Source organism: Microtus ochrogaster, linkage group LG3 (assembly GCF_000317375.1).
Source record: "Microtus ochrogaster isolate Prairie Vole_2 linkage group LG3, MicOch1.0, whole genome shotgun sequence".
Classification (NCBI taxonomy): Eukaryota; Metazoa; Chordata; class Mammalia; order Rodentia; family Cricetidae; genus Microtus; species Microtus ochrogaster.
In genome coordinates, this window is record NC_022029.1 from 41,899,158 (window position 1) to 41,920,715 (window position 21,558).

Below are 21,558 nucleotides of genomic sequence, written 5' to 3' on the forward strand. Positions count from 1 at the left end.
ACACATACACCCAACACACACACACATACACATATATACCACAAAGGGACAGCACACACACATTCAACACAACATGCACTACACATACCCAACACACACAGCATACACACACACACACACACACACACACACACACCACTCAACTCATGTACACACACCCAACACACACACACCTACAGAATGTTTGGAAGAAACTTCAGAGGTCTTCCCAGTCCAGCACTCTCATGGCTAAGCAGCAATGATATTAGGAACTCTGGGTTTCTGTTTCCAACGACAACCCAAAGTGGTAACAGACCAACCAAAAACAGCAGCATCAAAGGATCCTCCACGCTGACTCTGAGCCAGAGCAGGAAGGCCCTCGGCCATCGTCTGCTTCTGCGTTTTTAAGTAGAGCTGAGATCTCTTCAAGGAAGAGTCGTGCCAGATGTTGAAGAGGGGCGGAGGGGACTTGCCCTCCCTACCACCTTCACCTGACTACATCTGCTTTATATGGGGAGCTTGTGTGTGTGTGTGTGTGTCGTGTGCACATGTGCACATGCGCATCTTTTTATTTTGATTTTTTGAAATGGAATTTTTGAGGAATAAATTAGATTTCGTTTAATTTCCATGAGAGTTGAAAAGGCACTGTCCTAGCTCCAGTCAGCTAATGATGAAGAACCGAAGACACACTGGTCAGTCAGGGCTGTGGGCAGCTGAGTAGGGGTGGAACCAAGTGCCCTTGATCTACTATGAAGCTGTCAAAGGTTTTCATTTGCGGTTTCACCAACGGGCCACCTGGTGCCTGAGCGGGGTGACATCTGCACTTCTGTGTCCAGATGTTTCTGCACCCAAATGTCTGTGAAGACCTTTGAGGGTTGCTGACCCCCATGGCAGTAGATGGGAAGTGGGTTCTCCCAGTCCTAGGGTCACTACTCAGCAGAGCACGCTCGTCAGCAGAGCTATCCCCCAAATCTGGGGGCTGAGGATTGTGGTCACTGCAACATCACTCTCAGAATCTGGTTAGCATTGAGACGACATGGGCTGGTCCTGCCCTCACTGTGACCCCACTTTTCCTCCAAACAAAGCCCCTGGATCACGGGTGGGAGGGTAAGATCAGCTCAGCCCGCATGTCTCTACCTCAAGTAGCCTTCTGGGAGTATATGCAAACACCACCCAGGCTACGCAGATCTGTCTTGGTTCTTGATGGTGCCCTTAGTCTATATGCCTCATTGTACTTGATCAGATCAGAAATAGTTGATGTCACCTCAAGTTCACTTCACAATGGACACCCCAGGCCAGGGATTGGTCCTCTGCTGGGTCCATCTCAGGCCCCATGGCGCTCAGGCTTGGCAGGAAGTACATGCCAAGGATGAGCATTGAGCACACCATGACAGACTGAAGCGACCTCCTAGGCATCAAGACAAGACTGATGGAGGAGGGGACAAGGACCAGTGGAGGCTAGCACTCAGCAGGAACACAACCCATCTTTCATGCTCCCAGAGGGTTTGGCAGGTGACAGCGTATGAGCAGATGTGACCTTGCCCTACCTGTGATGCAGGGGTTTCCTGTGGAGGAAAGATAGCGTAAACCACAAGGGATAAGTGGCCCAGGAAGCTCCAGTTCTTAGAGGAAGGAACTCCAGCACAGATGAGCAATCAGACCTGACCCTACGTCTATCACCCAAATTTGCCTCCGAATGCAGCAAACCTAAAAAGCTGGGTGGGGCCTATCTGCTTAGTAGCTGCCTGCCAGCTTGCCTTGCTGTGTAGCCTGGGCAAACCATTCACCTCCTAAAGCCACAGTGACCATAGAAGACCCACCAGCCTAGTGTGTGTCGGGGGGTGGGGGATAAAGACTCCTCCATGTGTTCTAGCATGACATCAAGGCAAAGGGTTGGGCACACTGAAGCTGCAGAAGATGCTGACTGCCATTGTCCTCACTGCACATGGGCCTATCCTCTCCTGTGTCCTCTAAAGAAAGGTGAAAAGAGACCACTGGGGTGAGACAAAACCCAGCCCACAGCAGGTCCCTATTCAGCTCCCTGGGAAGGGAGAGAATCCTGATGTAGACTATCCTGCCTTAGGAACCTCAAGACACTTGCCTAAGGGCTCAAGAAAGCTGCCCAGAGGCCCTGGAGTCAGGTGGAATGCACCTCTGTGTCCATGTTACATATGTGTGGATCCCTGTGCATGCCTGTCTATGAGTCAGTGTCTATGTCTGTGTGTCCATCTGTGTGTACATGCACGTGTTGCTAGGACTGCAGCTCTGAAGGATGTCCACAAGTAAGAAAGCCTGGATGGGGGCTGCTCTGATTGGATGGATCAGTGAGAGGTAGTGATAGTTCTCTGCTCTGCTCAATGGAAATATTGCTTGGATGCACGGCCCTGAATCTCTTCTGGAGAGATATGCTATAGGCAGGGGCTTGCACATGGCCAGGGTACCCCCTCACTCCAGGCTGCCTCAATGAGTGCAGAAGCTGGACCAGAGGCTCCTGTACAGATGGGGAAGTTGCAATGAGAACTCCCAGGCTTGGTCCCCAAGAGCATAGCTCCCCTCAGTGAAGCTGAAAGCTCCCCCAAGCAGCCCTCCCACCACCCAGGGATTAACAAGTCAAGCTGGGGAGAAGGCAGAAAGGCTTACGGGTCTCTGTGCACGTGAGCCCGTACCAAGAATGCATCATATCATTATGGCAGGATTAGAAATAAAATGCCATTAGAAAGTGCTGTGCACACTCTGGTTTAATAAGGTCAGCTGCAGCAAGCAGCAGGAGGGCCAGCGCACGAGGCTGCAAAGCTCCATGCCTCCCCGCCCCCCACAGCAGAGGCCCAGGGAGACAGCACTAGGCCACCGGCCCAGCAGACAGGGGAACAAATGCTCTTTATGCCAGGGCAACCCAGGCTCAACCCTTCCCCCAGACCTGCTAAGAGCAATTCCCCAAATTCCCCTCACCAGGTACTCCAGGCCATACTCCCTCCCCCAGAGCTCCACACCCCAGACCTGCCTCTGCTTGGAAGGAATGGAGGATTAATCGATGGCATCTCACAGAAAATTCATGTGCTATTAATCTGCTGGGTTCCCTAATGGCAATGCTCAGGTCTCTGTCTCCATTATCTACCCTGTGTCAGGGGATCTCACTGAGTACTCAGGCTTGCCAGTACTGCACGGAAGCTCTCTGAGGGAGGGAGTCCCCCCCCCCCCGCACTGTTCCTGGCACAGAGGGAGGGAGGGTCCCCCTGTTCCTGGCACAGAGGGAGGGAGGGTCCCCCTGCTGCCACTGCTGTCTCTGGCACATATGAGAAGGCCAAAGAGAAAGTAAGATGCATATACAGATTGTAATTGCTCCTCTCCACTGCAGCCAGAGAATCCAAGCTCCCGTCCAGGGAAGAAGACAGACAGCCTCTGGCCTGAGATGAAGGGGATACTCACAGCTCCAGCGATCTGGACAGGATGGCAGACAAGGTGAGCAGGATGCAACCATAGGGTCCCACTTCGAACTGAGGGAAGAGGAAAGAGAACACCATCAAATGACATTGCCACCTCAAGCCTGCCAGGGCCATGGCTTCATCTGGGCTTCATGGCTTCCAGCCTAGTCACAGAGGTTGGTGGGTAGCCATAAAGAATATATCCCATTCACACAGACTTTCTTAGCCGGGCCTTCTAAAGGATATAGGAGCACAGAACTGAACCCCCAAACCTGGGCGACATTAACACCACCATGGAGTTTATATGCGACCTCAGAAGCACCAAAGCCCAGGAGCTAGCAGCAGTGACAGCACGTTCCATTCTGGGACCACTGTCACTTCTGGCCCTGACAGAAGGGAGCTGTTATTGCCCTCTGCCAGAGAATGAGGCCGCCCAGGTCCTGTCCAACACAATGGGGGCCTAAGGGGGCTCTGCTTGACACAGTTCCTTATACAGGAGAACTGAGCTATGACGTCTGCAAATAGACAGCGGATGCAGAACACGGCTGGAATCCTCTGGAAACCAGGAAGTCCCCACCTTTGTTACAAAGTTACTATTTAAAGGGTTTTTAAATACACAGATTTGATTGTCTTATTATCTTGAGTTGATTTGTCTGAGACTAAAAATGTTGCTGATGCTGCATCTGGTCTATTTTGCATTTCAGGCTCCTCCCCCTGGACTCTGCCACTCTGAGCCAACCACATGGCTGTGGGGGTGTTTCTGAACTTCCCGGTCCCTACCCACTTTTCTCCACTGTAAACTAGAGGTAAAGTAGAGGTCTTTGCTTACAGCAAGTTGTAAAGCACTTAGAGCAAGGCTTGCCTGGCACCCAGAGTGGCCATGGTACAGTATGGCTTAGAGCCGGGCCTGCCTGGCACCCAGAGTGGCCGTGGTACACTATGATACACTTCCAGCTCTGCACTGCCCACCTGCCCACCTGCCCAGGGACCAGAGCTGTGCTGGTTAGTTTTGTTCATTGTTATTATTGTTTTGGTTTTTGGTCACTTGACACAAGCTAGAATCATCTGGTAAGAAAACGCCCGATTGGAAAAATGCCTCCACCAGGTTGCCTGTATGTAGCAAGTCTGCAGGGCATTTTATTGACTGATGATTAATAATATATTTTATTACTGTTTCTTAGAAGCCTGTTCTTTTCTAATGAGGGATGGAAAGGAAGTAGATCCAGATGAGAAGCAAAGGGGAAGAACAAGGAGGATTAGAGGGAGGGGAACCTATAATCAGGATGCTATGTGAGAAAAAAAGATTTTCAATAAGAGGGATAAAAGTAAAAATTAAAAATGTTTAAAGATAAAATAAAAAATCAGAAGGAGCAAACCATGGGAAGCAACCCTCCTTGGCCTCTGCTTCAGTTTCTGCTCCAGGTTCCCGTCTTCAGTTCCTGCCTGATGTCCCCCAGGGACAGAGTATGACCTGAGCTCTGTAAACTGAAATAACCCTTTTCCTCCACAGCTGGTACTAGTCATGGCATTTTATCAGAGCAATAGATACCTAACTAAGACAATGTTCAACTGAGACGGAGAATCAAAAGCTCCCAGCCCCAAACCAGTATGAAACTTGCCTCATCCCACTGTGGGCATGATGGGCTGTGTTTGCAGATGCAGTTATAATAGTACTCCTTGTGTGTCAACAATAATTTTTGGACTTAAAGCTAAAAGGAGAAATGGCTATTTAAATAAAAATGATGTCACTGAGAACATTTTTGTCTTTCCCTTGGCCACCAAGAAACTCAGAATCAAATATGGTATTTCAGTTCGGAAACTATGACAGCTCAAGTTTCTAATAAAATTATCTTTCCTTCGAGGTACAGTCTTTGTTTTCTCCCTGGAGATCAAATAGCCATTTAGCTGATAGTGAAAACGTAACGCTGAGTGGAGCTCCTGTACCAAGAGAACGTTTCCTCGCAGCAGAGTGATGCTCACCTGTGACCTCAGCACTGGCAGGGTGAGAGGTTTGCAAGCTCAGGCCCACTGTGGGCTATAAGGGACTGTGAGGCCATCCTGGGCCGTACAAACCTGTCTCAAAGATAGACAATGCAAAGGCTGGACTCTGCCAAGGGGCTTCCTAAGAAGCAGGTGGCCATGTGTCTACTCAGTGGCCCATGACTCAGAAAGAAAAAAAACAAAACAAAACAAAACTCGGGAAGTGTGGAGAATGTCTCATCCAGAGCAGGAGTGCGAGCTCCTCGGAAAACACACAGGAAGGCCTCACCTGACGGTGGCTGTGGAGGAGAGGTCCAGAGAGGGCTTTCTGGAGGTGTGATGTCTAACGGAGATGCATGACGCAGTGAGAAGAGAAGGACCACTGCTTCGGGCAAGGCAAGAGAGTGCAATGCCCCAGGGGCCGACCAGAGGGGACAGAGAGCCCTGGAAACACCCATTTTATAAACATGCCCCACTCTCTTTGGTAACAAACAACGTGAATAAATATCATTCAACCTCATCTAGATTCTGTGACCTCAAACCAGGCACTTGGTGCTGTGGCTCCCACAATGAAAAACAAAGATGACTAAGACCCTGCCTTGCAGATTTCCTGGGTTATCTACGGTGCACGCTCTCAAAGACAACACCTGTGGATGCGACAGCTGCAGAGCAATGCTGCCGGTCCCCACTCAGGTGACCCAGGCTCGGCAGGCCCTGGAGGATGAATCCTGTGTGCAGTTTTAATACAACCTTCCAGTGCCTAAGGGGAGTCACCAAGATAACCTGTCTCCCCTTCTGCTATGGCCTTACACTTTGCCTAGGGGAAGCCTCTGCTTTAGGATCTATCTCCCCGTCCAAGCCTATGGTTTATCACCCTGCAGGGCTGTGCTATAGCTGTGACTATGTGAGCCACTGAAGCTGAACTCAGTACAAAGTGAGAAGCTGTTACTGCGCAGTGTGGCATGGTCCCATGAGGACACCTTGGAAAGAGCTTGCTTTGGGCCCCCAGAGGGTAAAAAACCCAACCCACTTTGGCCTTTTGGCCCTCCCAGAACACAACTGAATGGCACCAATATTCCTGCTTGTTTTTAAAAATATTTATTAAAATTATCTCATCAAATTCAAGCTGCCAAGACATGGGAGACCTCGGGGCATCAGGATGGCAAGAAAAGCAACCTGGGCCGGAAACCATGGCTAAGGGTGGGAACAATGCCTGGTGCCACTTGGGGAGAAGGGATCATTCTCCCAGCATAGCCCTGGCCCTGGAGAGACATGAACCCACCAAGGTATTCCAACGGGCAGCTGGACAGAAGCCTCCCACGCTGGCTCGGGGCCACCAGACACCTCTCAAGTGGTGAACAGCAATGAAAACAACATGGAGGCTGTTTATTTTGGGCAGTGGTGGCATGCTTTTCCAGGCCTGGCACGATGAACCTCTCTTAAGCACAGCCCATGAAAAATGGATTTGGTGTACTGAGTGCTGAGGCAGCTCAACGGCTTCCAGCAAAAATATAAATTAGGCTGTGGGGAAAGCACTGTTTCCAGAGGAATGGGGACCAGCTGCCCCAAGGAACCATGGGTAGCAGGGAGGCATGCCTAGAGTCTCAAGGTGGAACTGAGGGGGCCCTCACCTGACAGCCAGCCCCTCTCTCTGAACTTCTTTATGGTTTCTGTCATGCACAGGCTTCATGGAAACCCTAGTGCACAGGCTGAGGCATGAGATCCCACTTGCAGGCAAAGCTACCGAGGCCCTGGGGCTGAGGATCACCATCACAGAGGCAGTCACCTGGCCGGAAAGCCTTTCACCAACGGCATTACGGTCCCTCCTTGGTCCTCAATCACTTTCCTTCCCTGCCAGGGCAGCTCCATGCTCCATCTGCCGAAGGGGACACGCTTCCACAGCATCCCCTAGGCCCACCTCCACTCAACAGGCGGCCCCGGTTCTGCTCACCCACTCAGAGTGCCTGCCCTTCGTGTGGAAAGCATTTCCCCACAGGTGGTCAAGGGGCTTCATTGATCTGGAAGTTACTCAGCTGTTCCAGCTTCCATCTCTAGATTAGGAAACAAGGCTTTCCCCAGGCTACGGCCACATGCTGCCAGCAGTAAGCCCAGAAGGACTCCTAGCCCTCGTTTCAAGCACTCTCATTGCTCTCAGCAAGGGTGGGGAACTGTGTCACTGGCAGACACCCTACAGGGTTATTTCAATTAAAAAAAAAAAAAGGAGAGAACCAGGGAAGGGGCAAGTGCCAGGCTACTAGTTTAGGACCTTCTCTATATGCCAACCCCTCTGCCTAGACCCAGCTGGAAGACTGCTGTACAGGCCTGAGGCCCTCCTGGGCTGCCCCAGAATAGGAAGGAACAGCTCTAGGACTAAAGGGCTTCAGCGGGGCCAGTGCCCCTTGCCCACGCCTGCCTTCAGTTATTCTGAGAGCGGGACTCTGTTTCCTTCCTAGGAAAATCTGGTGCTGTCAGGGTTAAGATGCCGCTGGGGCTGTGCCAAGACCCTCGGGATCTTCAGGGAAAAGCCCTGAGAAAGGGCATCTAATGGTCCAACCATTGTCCCTAGGCTTACCACTCAACCCCACCTCCACTGCCTCCCACCCTTGAGCCTTTACTAATCTGGACTGGATTCTCCTTAGTCCAGAATCCAGAAAGGACTTCCATCTTCGCACACCCATACCATGAAGCTAGAGCTCCCGAACAATTTGTGAGGCAGCCATGAATGCTATTCAGGCATGACAGGTGAAGAAACTGAGGTACAGAGAGCTTCAGGATGGTACCCAAGTCTCAGAGCCACCCAGGGTCAAAAGCATGAAACAAAACCAGGCTGTCTAAGCCAAGTCCTTTGCCCCTGGAATGTACAATGCTTCCTCCACACACTCCATAAGGCTTTATCCCACTGGGATTAGAAGACCCCTACGTTTCCTATCCAACCTAGCCATAGGCCATGAGCCAGCAGTGAAGGGAAGGTCCTGCATGGTTCAGCCTGCCTCCCTAGGACACTGGCGAAGTCCTGTGCTAAGCAGGGTCCCCTCCAGTCCCACCCAGGAAGCTTCTTTCTTGTCACCTCCCAGCTTGTCCTAGAACTCTCCCTGCTGACTTAGAGTCCAACCTTCCAGGGTGGCTGCTTATTCAGCAGAGGGAAAGCCCTAGAAGCCAAGCCTCAGCTTCTAATTCCAGCTGCAGCCCAGTTGCGACAGCTCCCTGGGCCTGTGATCACTACCAGCCTGCAAGGCTGTCATGGAAATTGTGCCTCCTACCCACACCCATACTTCTGCAGCCTCCCTCAGCCCATTCTGCTCAGTTTCTTTGCCAGCTCCAGGGTGGAGGTGACCAGAGCACTAACTAGTCCACCTACCACCCTCTTCCATAAGGAAATTCGGAAGCTTAGCAATGCTCATGCCACCAAGGAAACCACTGCTCATACCTGATGTATGCTCTGCTGGAGAAAGGTCACCAGGTCCTCAGTGCGGGTCAGACTATACAGTGTGAGCTGTGAAGAAACACACACACAGTGAGCTACATGTCCCCCTACTGTGTCGAATGCCTATAGCCCTGGCTTTACTACTAGAAAATAAATAAGTGCATGGAGTCTTGTGAGTGGGTGAACTCCTGTAGGGTCTCCCTTACACCTCTGTCATGGTTCACAAACATCCAGCTCCCAGTTTTTAGAGGGTGGGACAAAGAAGAGGAGGGGCAGGGAAGAATCACTTCTCCATGTCACCACACCAGGCCAGGTCAAAACCTAACAGGCTGTTCTCAAGCAGGTCAGCAGAAAACACATGTCCAGAAAACACCCAATCAAGCAAGGGTTCAAGAGTCACATGCGCACATGGCTAGATCATAGGAAACAAATCAGCTAAAATAAAAATAGCCAGTGAAGGGTATCAAGTTTCGAGGATCTTCACTGGGTCTGCATTTTCAATAATACAAGATGCCTTTCCTGCTGCTTCCTTAGCCTTTCCCTGAGGCTGGGCCCACGGCTGCTGCTCCACACCATCAATTCCCCTCCCACTTTCTACACTCTGATGCCTCTCCCCATCCATGAGAATCCTAGAAAAGACACCAGAGACACAGGAGGGACAGAGGCCAGCGGAACAAGGGACACCACACACTGGGCACTGAGAACACCAAGGGTACCTCTACTCCTGAGCACATGGAGGTGACAAGCAGACACTGAGCCAATCTCCAAAGCCACCCACCTAACCTCCACCCCCAAAGGGCAGGATTCTGGGGGCCTGGGCTGCAGGGATGGCCAGCCAGCCCCAGCTGGGGGAGGATTTACTTCTATGAAAGGAGATAGTCCCCAAACAAAGCCAAAGGTGGCACGATAGTTTTCCAGAAAGCCGTACTGTTTCTAAGACTCCATCTGCTTTGTATTTCCCTGTTGGACTGAAGTGTGGCGTTCCTGAAGGCCTAAAAAGGAAAAGAAGGTGCTAAGTCCTCGACCAGATGAAAGGGCACACCCTCCAGCCAGTAAGCCCACATTGCCATGAAATAAACGAGGACAGGGGTGGCAGCTCCAGGGAGAACAGAGCCAAGGGTTTCTTGTTTTTCCTGCTATGAACTCACCCCTGAGTCCAGGGCATGGAAAAAGAGAGTGGTGGGTGAGTTTGGAAGAACCACGTCTACGTCTGGCAGGAGGAGACCTGACTCTCCCTTACAGTTGGCAAAGCCATCTGCAGAGGAAGAACTGCTGGCTTGCCACTGTCTCCACGCAGGGCAAGGATTCCAGCCATCCCCTTAGAAGTCTTCCCCCCCCGCACCCCCACTGAGACAACCTCCAGCAACCACAACGGGTGTGTAGCCCAGTGCAGTCCTGATTAAGAGTAGCATCTGGGGTGGGACCCACTTGCCACCAGCTTCTATGTGGCCTGGGACACACCACCTTTCTTCTCTGGACTTCTGTTTTATAAGCTCTTGACTGTCTGCCCTTAGAGCTGCCAAATAGGTTACGTGCCTACATTATGTGAATAAATTGCCTGGCATAGAGTGGGTAGCAGCAGTCGACCACCCTAAGCACAACTCACGTAATGCCCAGCTATTGCCCTAAGCACATCACATTTATTATCCGCCATTTATTTACATTAATAAAAGATTCATACTGATAACATTATTATATTTAATACACATCATTTATTTATACATACTCATTTAGCTCTGAACAACCATTAAGTTATCATTGTCACCCCATTTTCTAAACAAGTCAATAAACGAGGAGTGGGGAGCTGAGGCCAGTTCCCAAGAGTACACATCCAGCAAGCCACAGCTTTCAGAGTCTGCTATAGAGAGCCCCCTTTCTTAAGCACTATGCTAAAGGAACCAAACTGGTTCCCCAAACCACCTCCTTTATCAAAGCTTAGTCATAGAACTGGAGCAAAGTGATGTTTCTACCCTGAGGGACTGTGGGGCAGGATGGGGGTGTCGTCAAGGTAACAGAATCCTGGATCTGAGTTGCAGCCTCTGCCACTCACCTCTCTATCTCATCCTCACTGGAATGAGGTCCAAGTGACACAGGGGGAAGTACGCTTTGGGGTCCTGGATGGTGGCACAGATTCAGCCTGTGGCCTCAGGATCAGGGAAACACTGAGGAACTGAGGTCACAGGCTTTCTCCTGTACTTCCCAAGTCCTGGGTGGTGGGCAGGTAGGAGCACATCCTCCTTCATGAGTCATACAGATTCTCTGTCCAAGACCAGGACATCCTCAGCTATCAGCCGGGCATTAAATGCGACGTGACCCCCAGAAGCACTTACAGCGCAACCACGGCTTGCTCTCTCCCTCCGGCGCGCCACAGGATGTCTGCAAGGGCCAGGGCAAGGCAATGGGTCCTCTGGGCGTCTGAGGGCTGCAGCCGGCTGATGAGAAAGAGAGCATGTTTAGGTTCGTGAAGACACAGGGCAGAACAGGCATATCTGTGCCCTATCAGACATATTTAGGTGGCCCCTTTGTATATGCCTCCTCTTTCCTTGCAGTCCAGGGACCCTTAGCTAAGCTTCAGGGTCTGTATGATCTACAGATGAAGACCAGAGGAGGAGTTTTGAGGGACAGCCTTGAGGTTAGGGACAGGAATATTAACTACAGGAGCAAAAAGGACCTCAGAGCCTTGGCAAGACCTGGACATGAACTGTAAGAGGTCTTCTCATTCTGACAAGGCCAAGAATAGGCTGGCACTACTGCCACAATGGGCAGAAGTGAGGCACTATCCTGCCTTGGCCTTGGCCAGTCCCAACAGCTAGGGGCAGATGAGACTACTAGTGAGCAGGAGCCAGGGCCCTAACCAGCTGACCATGTAAATGCAAGTTATGGGTGAGGAAGTCAGACCCAGGGATGGCTTAGGGGTGCTGCCATGCTGCCAACTGAAACAGCAGTGGCTGTGCTGTGATGGGGCTGCCACTCCTCGGACCACTTGAGAAGCTGTGAGATTCATGGAAAGCATAGGACAAAGTAGGAAGGAGAAAGGCTGCTAAGCTGGACCTCCGGGACCTGGGGAAGGCGCAGAAAAGGAAGGTCAGAGAGAGAGAGGCAGCAACATGCAGACACAGGGCAGTTTTAGGAAGTTCAGTCACCACATCTAAAGCCGCTGAGCCATCCTGCAATAAAAATGGTGACTAAGAGGTTCCTGGGACACGGCAAGAGTAAGAGGGAGGAAGGCAGCAGCCAAATATAGCCATTTCTTTCCACTTGACATTTCCAGGGCTCCTCTATGCTAAGCTCCTGGCTTTCCTCTCTGCTCTGCGGTGCTCCCTACATTCTTGCAGAAGCTGGCTTGAATCTCTTCTTAACCAACACGAGGAAGACCTGCTGGGGGCAGGGCAAAGAAATGTAGAAAGGAGAATTCCGGGTTTTCACTCACCAAAAAAAAATGCCTGACTTCCACACTGAGATGTCTGAGGGAGAGAGTGCTGGAATCTACCCATCCTGCCAGGGCAAGAGGAGAGAAACCAGGAGACCAGGAAGCAGCTACCATGGTGGGACACAGAGCCATGCATCTACAGCCAGGCTGTTATTTAAAATGAAAATCTATTACTTGAAAACAAAAGGTCACAAGACACAGTGGTGTCTCTGATTCCCCATTTAGAAACTGGCAATGACAGTGAGCTCCCCTCAGCCTTGGGAGCCTTAAACAAGACAGTGCCTATGAGCCTCATCCCTGATGCATGGGGAGTTTTCAGTCACTGGTTCCATCGCCACCAGTGTCACCACATGGGCCACATCCACAGACAGGGGGTTCACCTGACCCCTGCTGACATGGCACTCCTGCACTGGCAAGGCTGTGGGGGCAGCAAGACGAGCAATGAGGCTCAGGCTGGGAGAAAATAAGCCAGGGACCGCCTGATGCTCCTCAAACTCAGGAAGCCTCTCACAGGAAATGGGGACCATATCATCGCCAAACCGGATGGCCTACGCTGTTAGGAGCACCAACCCGGGTCAGCACTTGCTAGGAAAATAACATTGAATAAACAGTTCTCTAGATTTCAGGAGAGGCCATGCCAGGGACAGAGCTGCCTGGATGGTAGAGACAGGCAGACAACAGGCGGGAGGACTGGATGGTAATTCTTCAGATTCAGAAACAACAAACAGGCTTCACGGCTCCTAGGTCACCTGCAGCCTCACAGAACACCTTCACCAACATGCTCAAGGTGGGACCTCTTCTCACAGTGACCCCACCTCCATCCAGATGAAAAACTTTTGCCTGGTAGAAGCTGTGTAAAAGTCTGCCTGAACAGAAGCACACTGCCCAGGTAGCTATGGCTGGGGAACCTAACCTACAGTCTAGGAGCCATGGACCCCTCTTGAGTATCCCACTTGAAGGAGATGGCAGAAGCACACAATCCTTCCTCAGAAACTTTTCAGTGCAACGACATTCAAGATTTCTTTTTCATGTGAATTGGTGTTTTCTCTGCGTTTATGTCTATGAGAGAGTGTCAGATCCCCTGGAACTGGAGTTGGAAGCTGCCATGTGGGTATTAAGGATTGAACACGGGTCCTCTGGAAGAGCAGCCAGTCCACTTAACCACTGAGCCATCTCTCCAGCCCGTCGTTCATGATTTTAAAAGTTAGTACAGGAGTCCTAGCAAGAGCCTGGCCCTGATGATAAGGACTCTCTATACGCATCATTTCATGAGACTGATACAAACAGCCCCGGAGCTCTGCACTATACATACCATCCTCTTCAAGGGTGAAGAACCCAGTCTTGGGGGTGAAGTGGTGTATCCAAGTCACAGGGAAGGGGAACAGGGAGAGTCAAGTTAACCACGGTTTTATGACCTGCTGCCTGCCTTGCAGCCCATCTGTATCTGTGATATAATCAAGGCAGCATTCCCCTGGGCCAGAATCTCCTGTTCCCACTGGCTCTGCTTGCTGCCTCTCTGAGCGGGCCTGTTTCTAGAGCTCTCACTCTCTGTGTCAGCTTCCCCAGCAGCTTCTGCAGCTCCTGCCTCAGCCTGGCCTTCTCCATCTTTCTGAAGGTGTGGCTTCCTGAGACCTCGAGAGATCATTTTCTAAATAACACAGTAGATCATAGAAAGTGCAGTGACCAGCAGTCAAGAGGTCTGGGGTCAGTATCTGGTCCCCAGGCAGCAGGGAGTCCCACACCCTCTTCAGTCTTGTTGTTCTGTCATTTTGGTTACCCCAGAGTTGTTGGGGCTCTCTCTGTCATTCTCTCTCTCTCTCACACACACACACACACACACACACACACACACACACACACACACACACACACACACATACACTTATACCAAAGGTGACAACAAAAAGATGGGTGGGTCACCAGTAGCTGCCTACATAGCCAGGACTTGACCCTCACCAGTAACTGGGTGATAGCTTCACTGGAGATCCCTTGGTGACAGAGAAGGCCCTACATTACCTAGACAAACTTATCACATTCCCACCAGAAATCTGGCCCCCAGCCAGGCTCTTACAACAGAAGTTTCTTCAAGAGCCTAATTCCTCCAGAAGTGCAGGCTGAAGTGCCGAGGAAGGGCTGGGTGAGAAGCCTGTGTTCGCCCAAGTGTCTCAGAGAAAACAGGTGCTTCTACCCTAATTATCTCAAGACAATTGCACCTGTCCCCAAAGATGCACCCATATGAGCTAAGCCTATAGAAAGTTCTGGATAAAGCAAAAGAGTGTGTCCAGGCCACAGTTCCTTCATTTCTGCCCCTCTGAGGGAGGGCAGAGGGCTGGCTGGCTGGGGGGCATAGGGACCTTGTATCTGGAAAGCCAAGGCAAGTGTTCCTGCTGTGAACTCCAAGTGCTCTTGCCATGGACTTCAGAAAGGAAGTATGGTAAGGGGGCAGGATCCCAGATCCTCTCTCTGCATTCCTGCCAGCCTCTAAAGGCCTTTCCAGCCCCAGGGCTCTCCTGGGGCCTGTGCAGGGGATGAGCCAAGCTGCATAGCTCCTGTCCAGTGGAAAAACACCACATCCTGCTGCCTGGCTTTGCTGGGCGAACTGAGGCGAGGTAGTTGCCAGCCTGATGAACTGAGCCATAATGAGGCCAGACAGCCACACAGAAAACACATGGCCTGGCCAAGCTGCATTTGTTTCTGCCTGGCTTCCCTGAAGGGGCCACCCACCCTCGGCTACGCTCTCCTGGAGCCTTGTCTCTTTCTCAGGATCCTCTAGACCCAGTGTCCAAGAACCCAACCCAGGAGCCGCACATGTGGGAGATCTTCGGGTGGGCAGAGCTCCCTGAGAAGTACCACAGTCCCAGGGTCAAAAGAGCAGCTGTCCTCCCCACCCCAACCCTGCTCTTATGAAGCTGGACAGTTTCTAAAAACACGGAATTTCAGCGTGAAGAGGGAGCACTCCGGCCTCAAAACCACCGAGCATACACAGCCCAGGCAGAAACATGGATGACTCTGTCCACCAGTACCAGGCACTAAGTCATTCAAGCTGGAGATCCAAAACAAACGTAATTGTAACTCCCCTCCCCCCAACACACACATACACAAACTGACTGCAGAGCAGTTCTCTGTGGTCTTCTGCACTAGTTTTACTAAACTGGGGCCAAGGATGCTCTGCTGAGAAGCTCTTTGTGCATAGAGAACCTGAAGAGTACCGGAGCACCCATCAGCCATTTCCAACTTCAACAGCCTCATCTCTTCCTGTCATCTCTGGTCCCCACTGCTTCTAGTGTGCAGGAGTATGCTGTGACAGGCAAGATGTCACAGGCCAGTCTTGGCTCAGCAATGGTGCCAACTTTGACCCTGAGCTATCAGCTCTCCATCTATGGGCCTCAGTTCCCCCATCTGTACCGTGATGGGCTGAGTTCAATGGGCCTATTTACTTACATGGTCCTGGAAGGTTTTTGTTGTTGTTTTTTTTTTTTTTTTTTGGTTCTGTTTGCATTTTCTCAAGGAGTGCAACTTAAGGGTGTTTACTAACTCAGAGATGTGAACCCTCCTCCACTGTAACCCAAGTCCTTTGCTCTCTGTCACCCCACCCCCAGCATACTGCCTCCTTCCTCCTTTGGGACACACACACCCACTGAACAAGCATAGCCTTCAACCTGCAGAACACTAGCAAGGCAGAGGCACAAACTACAAATGGCACTCCTCCACCTCCTCCTGCCCCACAAGAGTCCCCTGCTCTGTCCTTCTATCAGTACTAGACTATTCCCTGTGGTCCCAGTGGTTCTTCTCCCCATCCCTAGCTGTCTGCCTAAGGCAGTGGGACCACGCCCCTGGTAAGAGACTGGGGAGTGCATCAGAGCCCTTACCTAGAGCCCTCTGTCAATCAAGAGTCTGTGCTGGTCAGCTGTGAGGGCCTTAGGGACTTTCACAGATCACCCCTCCACCATTTCTCCTTAAGTTTCCTTGGACTTCAGAGAGCTGAACCAAGCTTTCCTGCTTCCCTCTCACTGAGTAGGGAGGAACACTGTGTGCTCTTAGCCTGAGGACCACAGGGATGGGATATGGGATGCAGAGGGATAATGAACAGCATCCAGAGCTACCAGGCCCAAAGAAAATCAGCTTCATCATCTTCCAAAGACAGACCCCACAGACACAATAGCATACACTCACACAGTACAAACTACACACAACAAAACCTACTCACACAACACAACCCTCACAGGACCCACAAATATGTCACCCAACCCAACACAGAATATAACCCACTGACGTAACACAACCCACACACAACACAACCTCCTACAAACATGAACCATTCAAATAACATACCCAAATACCCTCCAACACATTTCCACATATAACACAGCCCTCATACAACCTTATCTTCATACCATATAACCCACATACAATACAACCTTCAAACAACCCACAACACAGCCTCAAAGCACAACTCAATATAATTCATGTAATACAAACTTCATGTAACATAACTCATACACAAGATAAACCTAACAACCAATGCAATCTCACATATAACACATCTCCCAAATCGAGCACAATTATCCCATAAAACAAAATTCGTACTCATACAATACAATCCCACATACGATACAACTTTTCTACATTACATAACTCCCATACAAATATGATCTCCACACAGCACAACCCCCTTAATGAAAGACAACCCATACACAATACAACTATCACACATACAACACAACTCACATACAGTAATTCAAACACATAGCACAGTCCCACATACAACACAACCTTCCCCCCCATAGGCCCCCAAACAACACAAGCCCCCAACACTACAGCTCCCACATAGAGCACAGTCCCAACAGCCACTTCCCTCCTCCCTCCAGGTGTGCCTCTCATGACCCAGGGCCCACATACAAATACTGCAGGTGGGGTCTCTGGGTTTTTGTCCAGGCGAGCCCACTTTCTTTCCCAAGTCCCAGCACACAGGAGCTCTAAGCCAAGGCCACACTCCTTCCTGCTCCTGTCCCTAGCAGAGCCCTGGAAAGTCACCCACGCAGCAGTGCACAGATTAGGCCTATGTGGTGATATTTTGTTTGTGCTTTAATAAATAAAGTTTGCACATTGAGCTTTACTAGAAATATACCAAATGCACTTTCCAGGGAACCTGTAGTAGTTTTAGCTTTCACTGACAATATGCTTAAATTCCTTTTATTGGACATTCTGGTAATATATGTTGGGACTTAAAAGTATTTGTCAATACTGCCTTCTGAAATGGCATTTTTGACATACAGTTTTTAAGGATGTTGATGAACATTTTTGAAAAATTTTCTATGAGAAAGAAAGGAAGGAAAGAAGGAAGGAAGGAAGGAAGGAAGGAAGGAAGGAAGGAAGGAAGGAACGAAGGAACGAAGGAAGGAAGGAAGCTTGCCTGAAGATCAGAGTGAGACACTAGCCACACTAATTAGCCATAGAGGCCAGGCAATGGTGGCACAAAACTTCAATCCTAGCACTTGGGAGGCAGAAGCAGACGGATCTCTGTGAGTTCAAGGCCACCCTGGAGTACACAAAATTGAATCAAATCTAAAAGAGAAACAGAGCCAAGCAGTAGTGGCTCACACCTTTAATCCCAGCACTAGGGAGGTGGAGACAGGAAGTGATATGGCTGGGCGGAGAGAGAAATATAAGGGGGAGGAGACAGGAACCCAGGATTCAGTCTGCAGTTTCATAAAGATGGCATTCAGTTAGAGGATTTGTAGAGACAGGATACCCCATTCGGTCTGAGGATTTCGTAGACTTCTCTGATCTTTCAGCATTATTATTATTATTATTATTATTATTATTATTATTATTATTATTCAGCATTTATCCCCATATCCGGCTCTGGTTTTTGTTATTAAGACCAGTTAGAATCTTGCTGCAGGTTTAGGCAGTGCTTGACAGGCGCTAAACAAGTGAGGCAGTGAGGGAGAGCCTCACCTTCCACCACTTGGTAGGGTTTTCTCTGGACTCAGTAGCAACTTAGGCTCCAACCTGAGGGGCCTCCAGACTTCACAGCTCTGGCTCCCATCCCCTGTGGGCTGTGACAAACTACAACTTCCATACAGCTTCCATCCTGGGCAGCATCCCACTTCCAGGACACAGCATCCCGACTACTGGGAAACCATCTGTGTATGACTCCCCAGAAGTCCAAAGCAAGGGATCTAGAGAGACTCTGAAGGAGTTTGGGCTGACAGGCATCATGAGAAAGCACTCACATGGGCCAAAGCCAAGACTTACTCAAAGTTGCCTAAACTTCTAAGAGCTCATAGGCCTGTCTGGTTGCCTGGCTCTACCCCATCCCTGGCCACCTCAGGCAAGCTCTGTTCTTCTCCCTGCCCTAGGGTCTTTCCACATCTTGTTCTCTTTACTGGAATATTATTCTGCCTCCCCTCCCTGTTTGTCTGAACAACTCATTCACTGTTCATCCACTCATTCAACAAAAATCCTAAGGGCTTGCCCTGTGGTCCAGGCACTGTGCTGGATTCCAGGAACCAGCCTGTGGACCAGGCAGCTCAGGGAAGTAAGCCCCTGTTCTCATGGGGCTTGTGTTCTTTGGGAGGAGGCGGACATGGACACCTAACTGCACCAGAGAACAAGTGTACAGTGAGTGATGGTGTAACTAGAAGCAAGGCATGGGTTAACCCTGCCCCCACCCCGGAAGTCAAGGAAGGCTGTCCTTGACGGGTGGTGAGAGGGGCCAGCAGACAAACTGCTCGGGCACACAGGGAAAGAATCGGAGGGTCATGCTGAGTGGCAGGAAAAATGTAAAGGAACTAAAGTATGACATGCGTGTGTGATGGAGAGAGAGTAAGGAAGACAGTAGTAAGATCCAAATGGACCTGCAGGGAGCCTGCTCTCCCACCCCTAGCAGCATGCATGGCCTATCATCACCTGTCCATTTGTCTGGCTCTCCTGTTCAAGTCTAGCAGCAATGAGGGGAAGGGCACCATCATCGCAACCCTAGGATTTCTGGTCCAAGCTAAGAAGGAAAAGAGGCAAGGACCCTGCTGAGGGTGGCAAGGGTCCCAAACTCAGCAGATATTGTCACATCAGGAGTGTCAAGTGCTTCTGGACAGCAGACACAGTGCTGGCCTCATGAGAAATCAATAGCAAATCTCAAACCTCTTGGTTGGCACCGCTGGCGGGAGGAGGGAGGGAAAGCACTGGCTTCCCTCACTGCACAGAGGTGTTTTAGAAGTGTTGACGGCATGCAGATGAATGAGTAGGGATGCCTAGGTGCAAACACCTTGTGTGTGAAATGGAAAATACACAGCCACAAGGGGAAGAAAGCTAACTGGAGTTAGCTGGAATGTGCAGTTCTGGCTGTTGACAGAGAAGAGAAAAGCGGGGGCGGGAGAGCCTTGGACCTAGTCAGAGGTCAGCAGATGCTTATGCGTGAGGAAGGGGTCTGAGGAGGCAGTAAAGTTGCCAAGCCATTTTCAGTTACTTGCCGTGTGGAGCAAAACACGACTCACCAACCTTGCCTGCTCCTAGAAGTGAAAGTACCATGTCCATTTAAGCAGATCAGCAGGAGCCCTGTAGCTAACTGTGTTCACCTGTCTTGACCTCCAGGAAATGGGAACGATCAGGGAACACCCACGCTTCCTTGCTTATTTATTCTGGACACTCAAAAGTAGCCTTGGGAAGGGAAGATGAGCACCAACTTACAGATTACAGTTGGTTCTGCTGTCTCCTTCAAACAGGAGTTTCTGCAGCACACAGCCTTGTACAGCCGCCAGAACCCCGCAGGGACCACCCTGTAGAGAAAGACACATGTGCTACCAGTGAAGACGGTCTCAAGAGCTAGGCAGTGGGGGCACACGCCTTTAATCACAGCACTCGGGAGGCAAAGGCAGGCAGATCTTTGTTAGTTTGAGGCTAGCCTGGTCTACAAGAGCTAGTTTCAGGGCAGGCTCCAAAGCTACAGAGAAAAACGTCTCAACAAACCAAAAAAAAAAAAAAAGGAAAAGAAGAAAATGGCCCCATTCCACCCACCAGCCTCTAGCCCCAGTCACAGGGGATCTTCAGCAAGGTGAGCCGCCTATGTTTAGACTCCTAGGCCTCACCCTGCTGCAAAGAAGAGGTCAATTTTTTTCATCCTTCCTTATGGGATGAAAGAAACTATCTACAAAGAGGGTGTGGCACTGGGGACACCACAGTGGGTTTTCATCCATTCAGAGAGCTCCCGCATTCAAGGATTGTCAAAACCATAGGTCAGGGTACCCTTGAAGTTGTGGTGAAAGAGAAGCTGAGCTTCGCCACACCACAGGAGGTAAAAGCTGGTAGTCTCAGGGCCCTTCCTCAGGCAGCAGAAGCAGGGGAGGCTCGGGGCTGAGAAATGCGTCTGGTGGAGCTCTCCTGCAGTCCTTAGCCTCAGAGTGGGGCATCGTCAGGCCTTTCCTGAGGCTATCCTGCTTAATATGTCCAGGGGTGGTGCAAAGCTTCGCCCACTACCTCTGGCTCCACGACAACTGCTGCACGCTCCTCCTCCATCTGTTCTGCACACATGACACCTTGGCATTTCCTGAGCATGCCCCCTACTCTCGCTCTTACCTCCATGTTCTGAAAGCGACCCTCTCCAGCTCTACCTGTGAAATTTCCCCAGCCCCTCCCAAGGTTCCGCCTAAGAATGCTCTCAAAGCAAGGATCACAGTGGCCCTTCTCATTCTAGCAGCTTAACTGCCTGCCCCAGAGGACAACCAGGTAAATGCGGGGTCATCCCACTGATGCTCTCAGAGGTCACCGTGTGAATGGTGTTCCCACTTTGTGTGGGACACCCCAGAAGAAGAGTCCCTGGGGACCCCAAGAGCAACCTGCCTTATTCTGCACAATGCCATATTTTAATGAGGCCGTGTCACTGAAGGAAAAATTCTGAAGTTTCCACTCTTCACTGAAGCAGCAAAAGGTAGAGCCGAACAGAAGGGTCTTCATCTCCTGGGAGGGAAAAGCGTATCACTGGATGTTTGTAAAATAAACAATAACAAGGCTTGCAGCACAGGCCCTGCAGGAGTTGGTTGTGGGTTCTAGAAAGTGCATTTTCTCGCAGTGGTCTCTATTTTGCAAGCCCATTCTTCTCATATTTGAGGAAGATAAACCTGACCTTAAGGGCCTCCTTACCTCGGGAACATCTGTAAACCACACCAGCCCATGCTAACATGGGCCAAGATTTTCTTTACACAGACCTTGAAATACAAAACTTCAGCTTCACCAAGGATCCTGGGGGGCCTCAGATTCCCCCCTCGGAAAGACTGTAAGTTTTCCAGCCTGACCTCACATTAAAATGATCTAGGAGCACTAAA

General features: G+C 50.5%; 1 protein-coding gene across 1 annotated transcript in view; it reads right to left on the reverse strand.

Moving 5' to 3' along the window:
- The window catches only part of Mindy4 (MINDY lysine 48 deubiquitinase 4), a 110,443-nt gene that overhangs the window by 28,255 nt on the left and 60,630 nt on the right, over nt 1–21,558 (reverse strand). Inside the window, exons 8-13 of the mRNA XM_005360806.3 lie at nt 21,077–21,193; nt 19,928–20,016; nt 11,136–11,237; nt 9,734–9,797; nt 8,809–8,874; nt 3,406–3,473 (exon numbers count right to left, since the gene is read on the reverse strand). Coding sequence (XP_005360863.1) covers nt 3,406–3,473; nt 8,809–8,874; nt 9,734–9,797; nt 11,136–11,237; nt 19,928–20,016; nt 21,077–21,193 — 506 coding nt within the window. The remainder of the gene's footprint in view (nt 1–3,405; nt 3,474–8,808; nt 8,875–9,733; nt 9,798–11,135; nt 11,238–19,927; nt 20,017–21,076; nt 21,194–21,558) is intronic.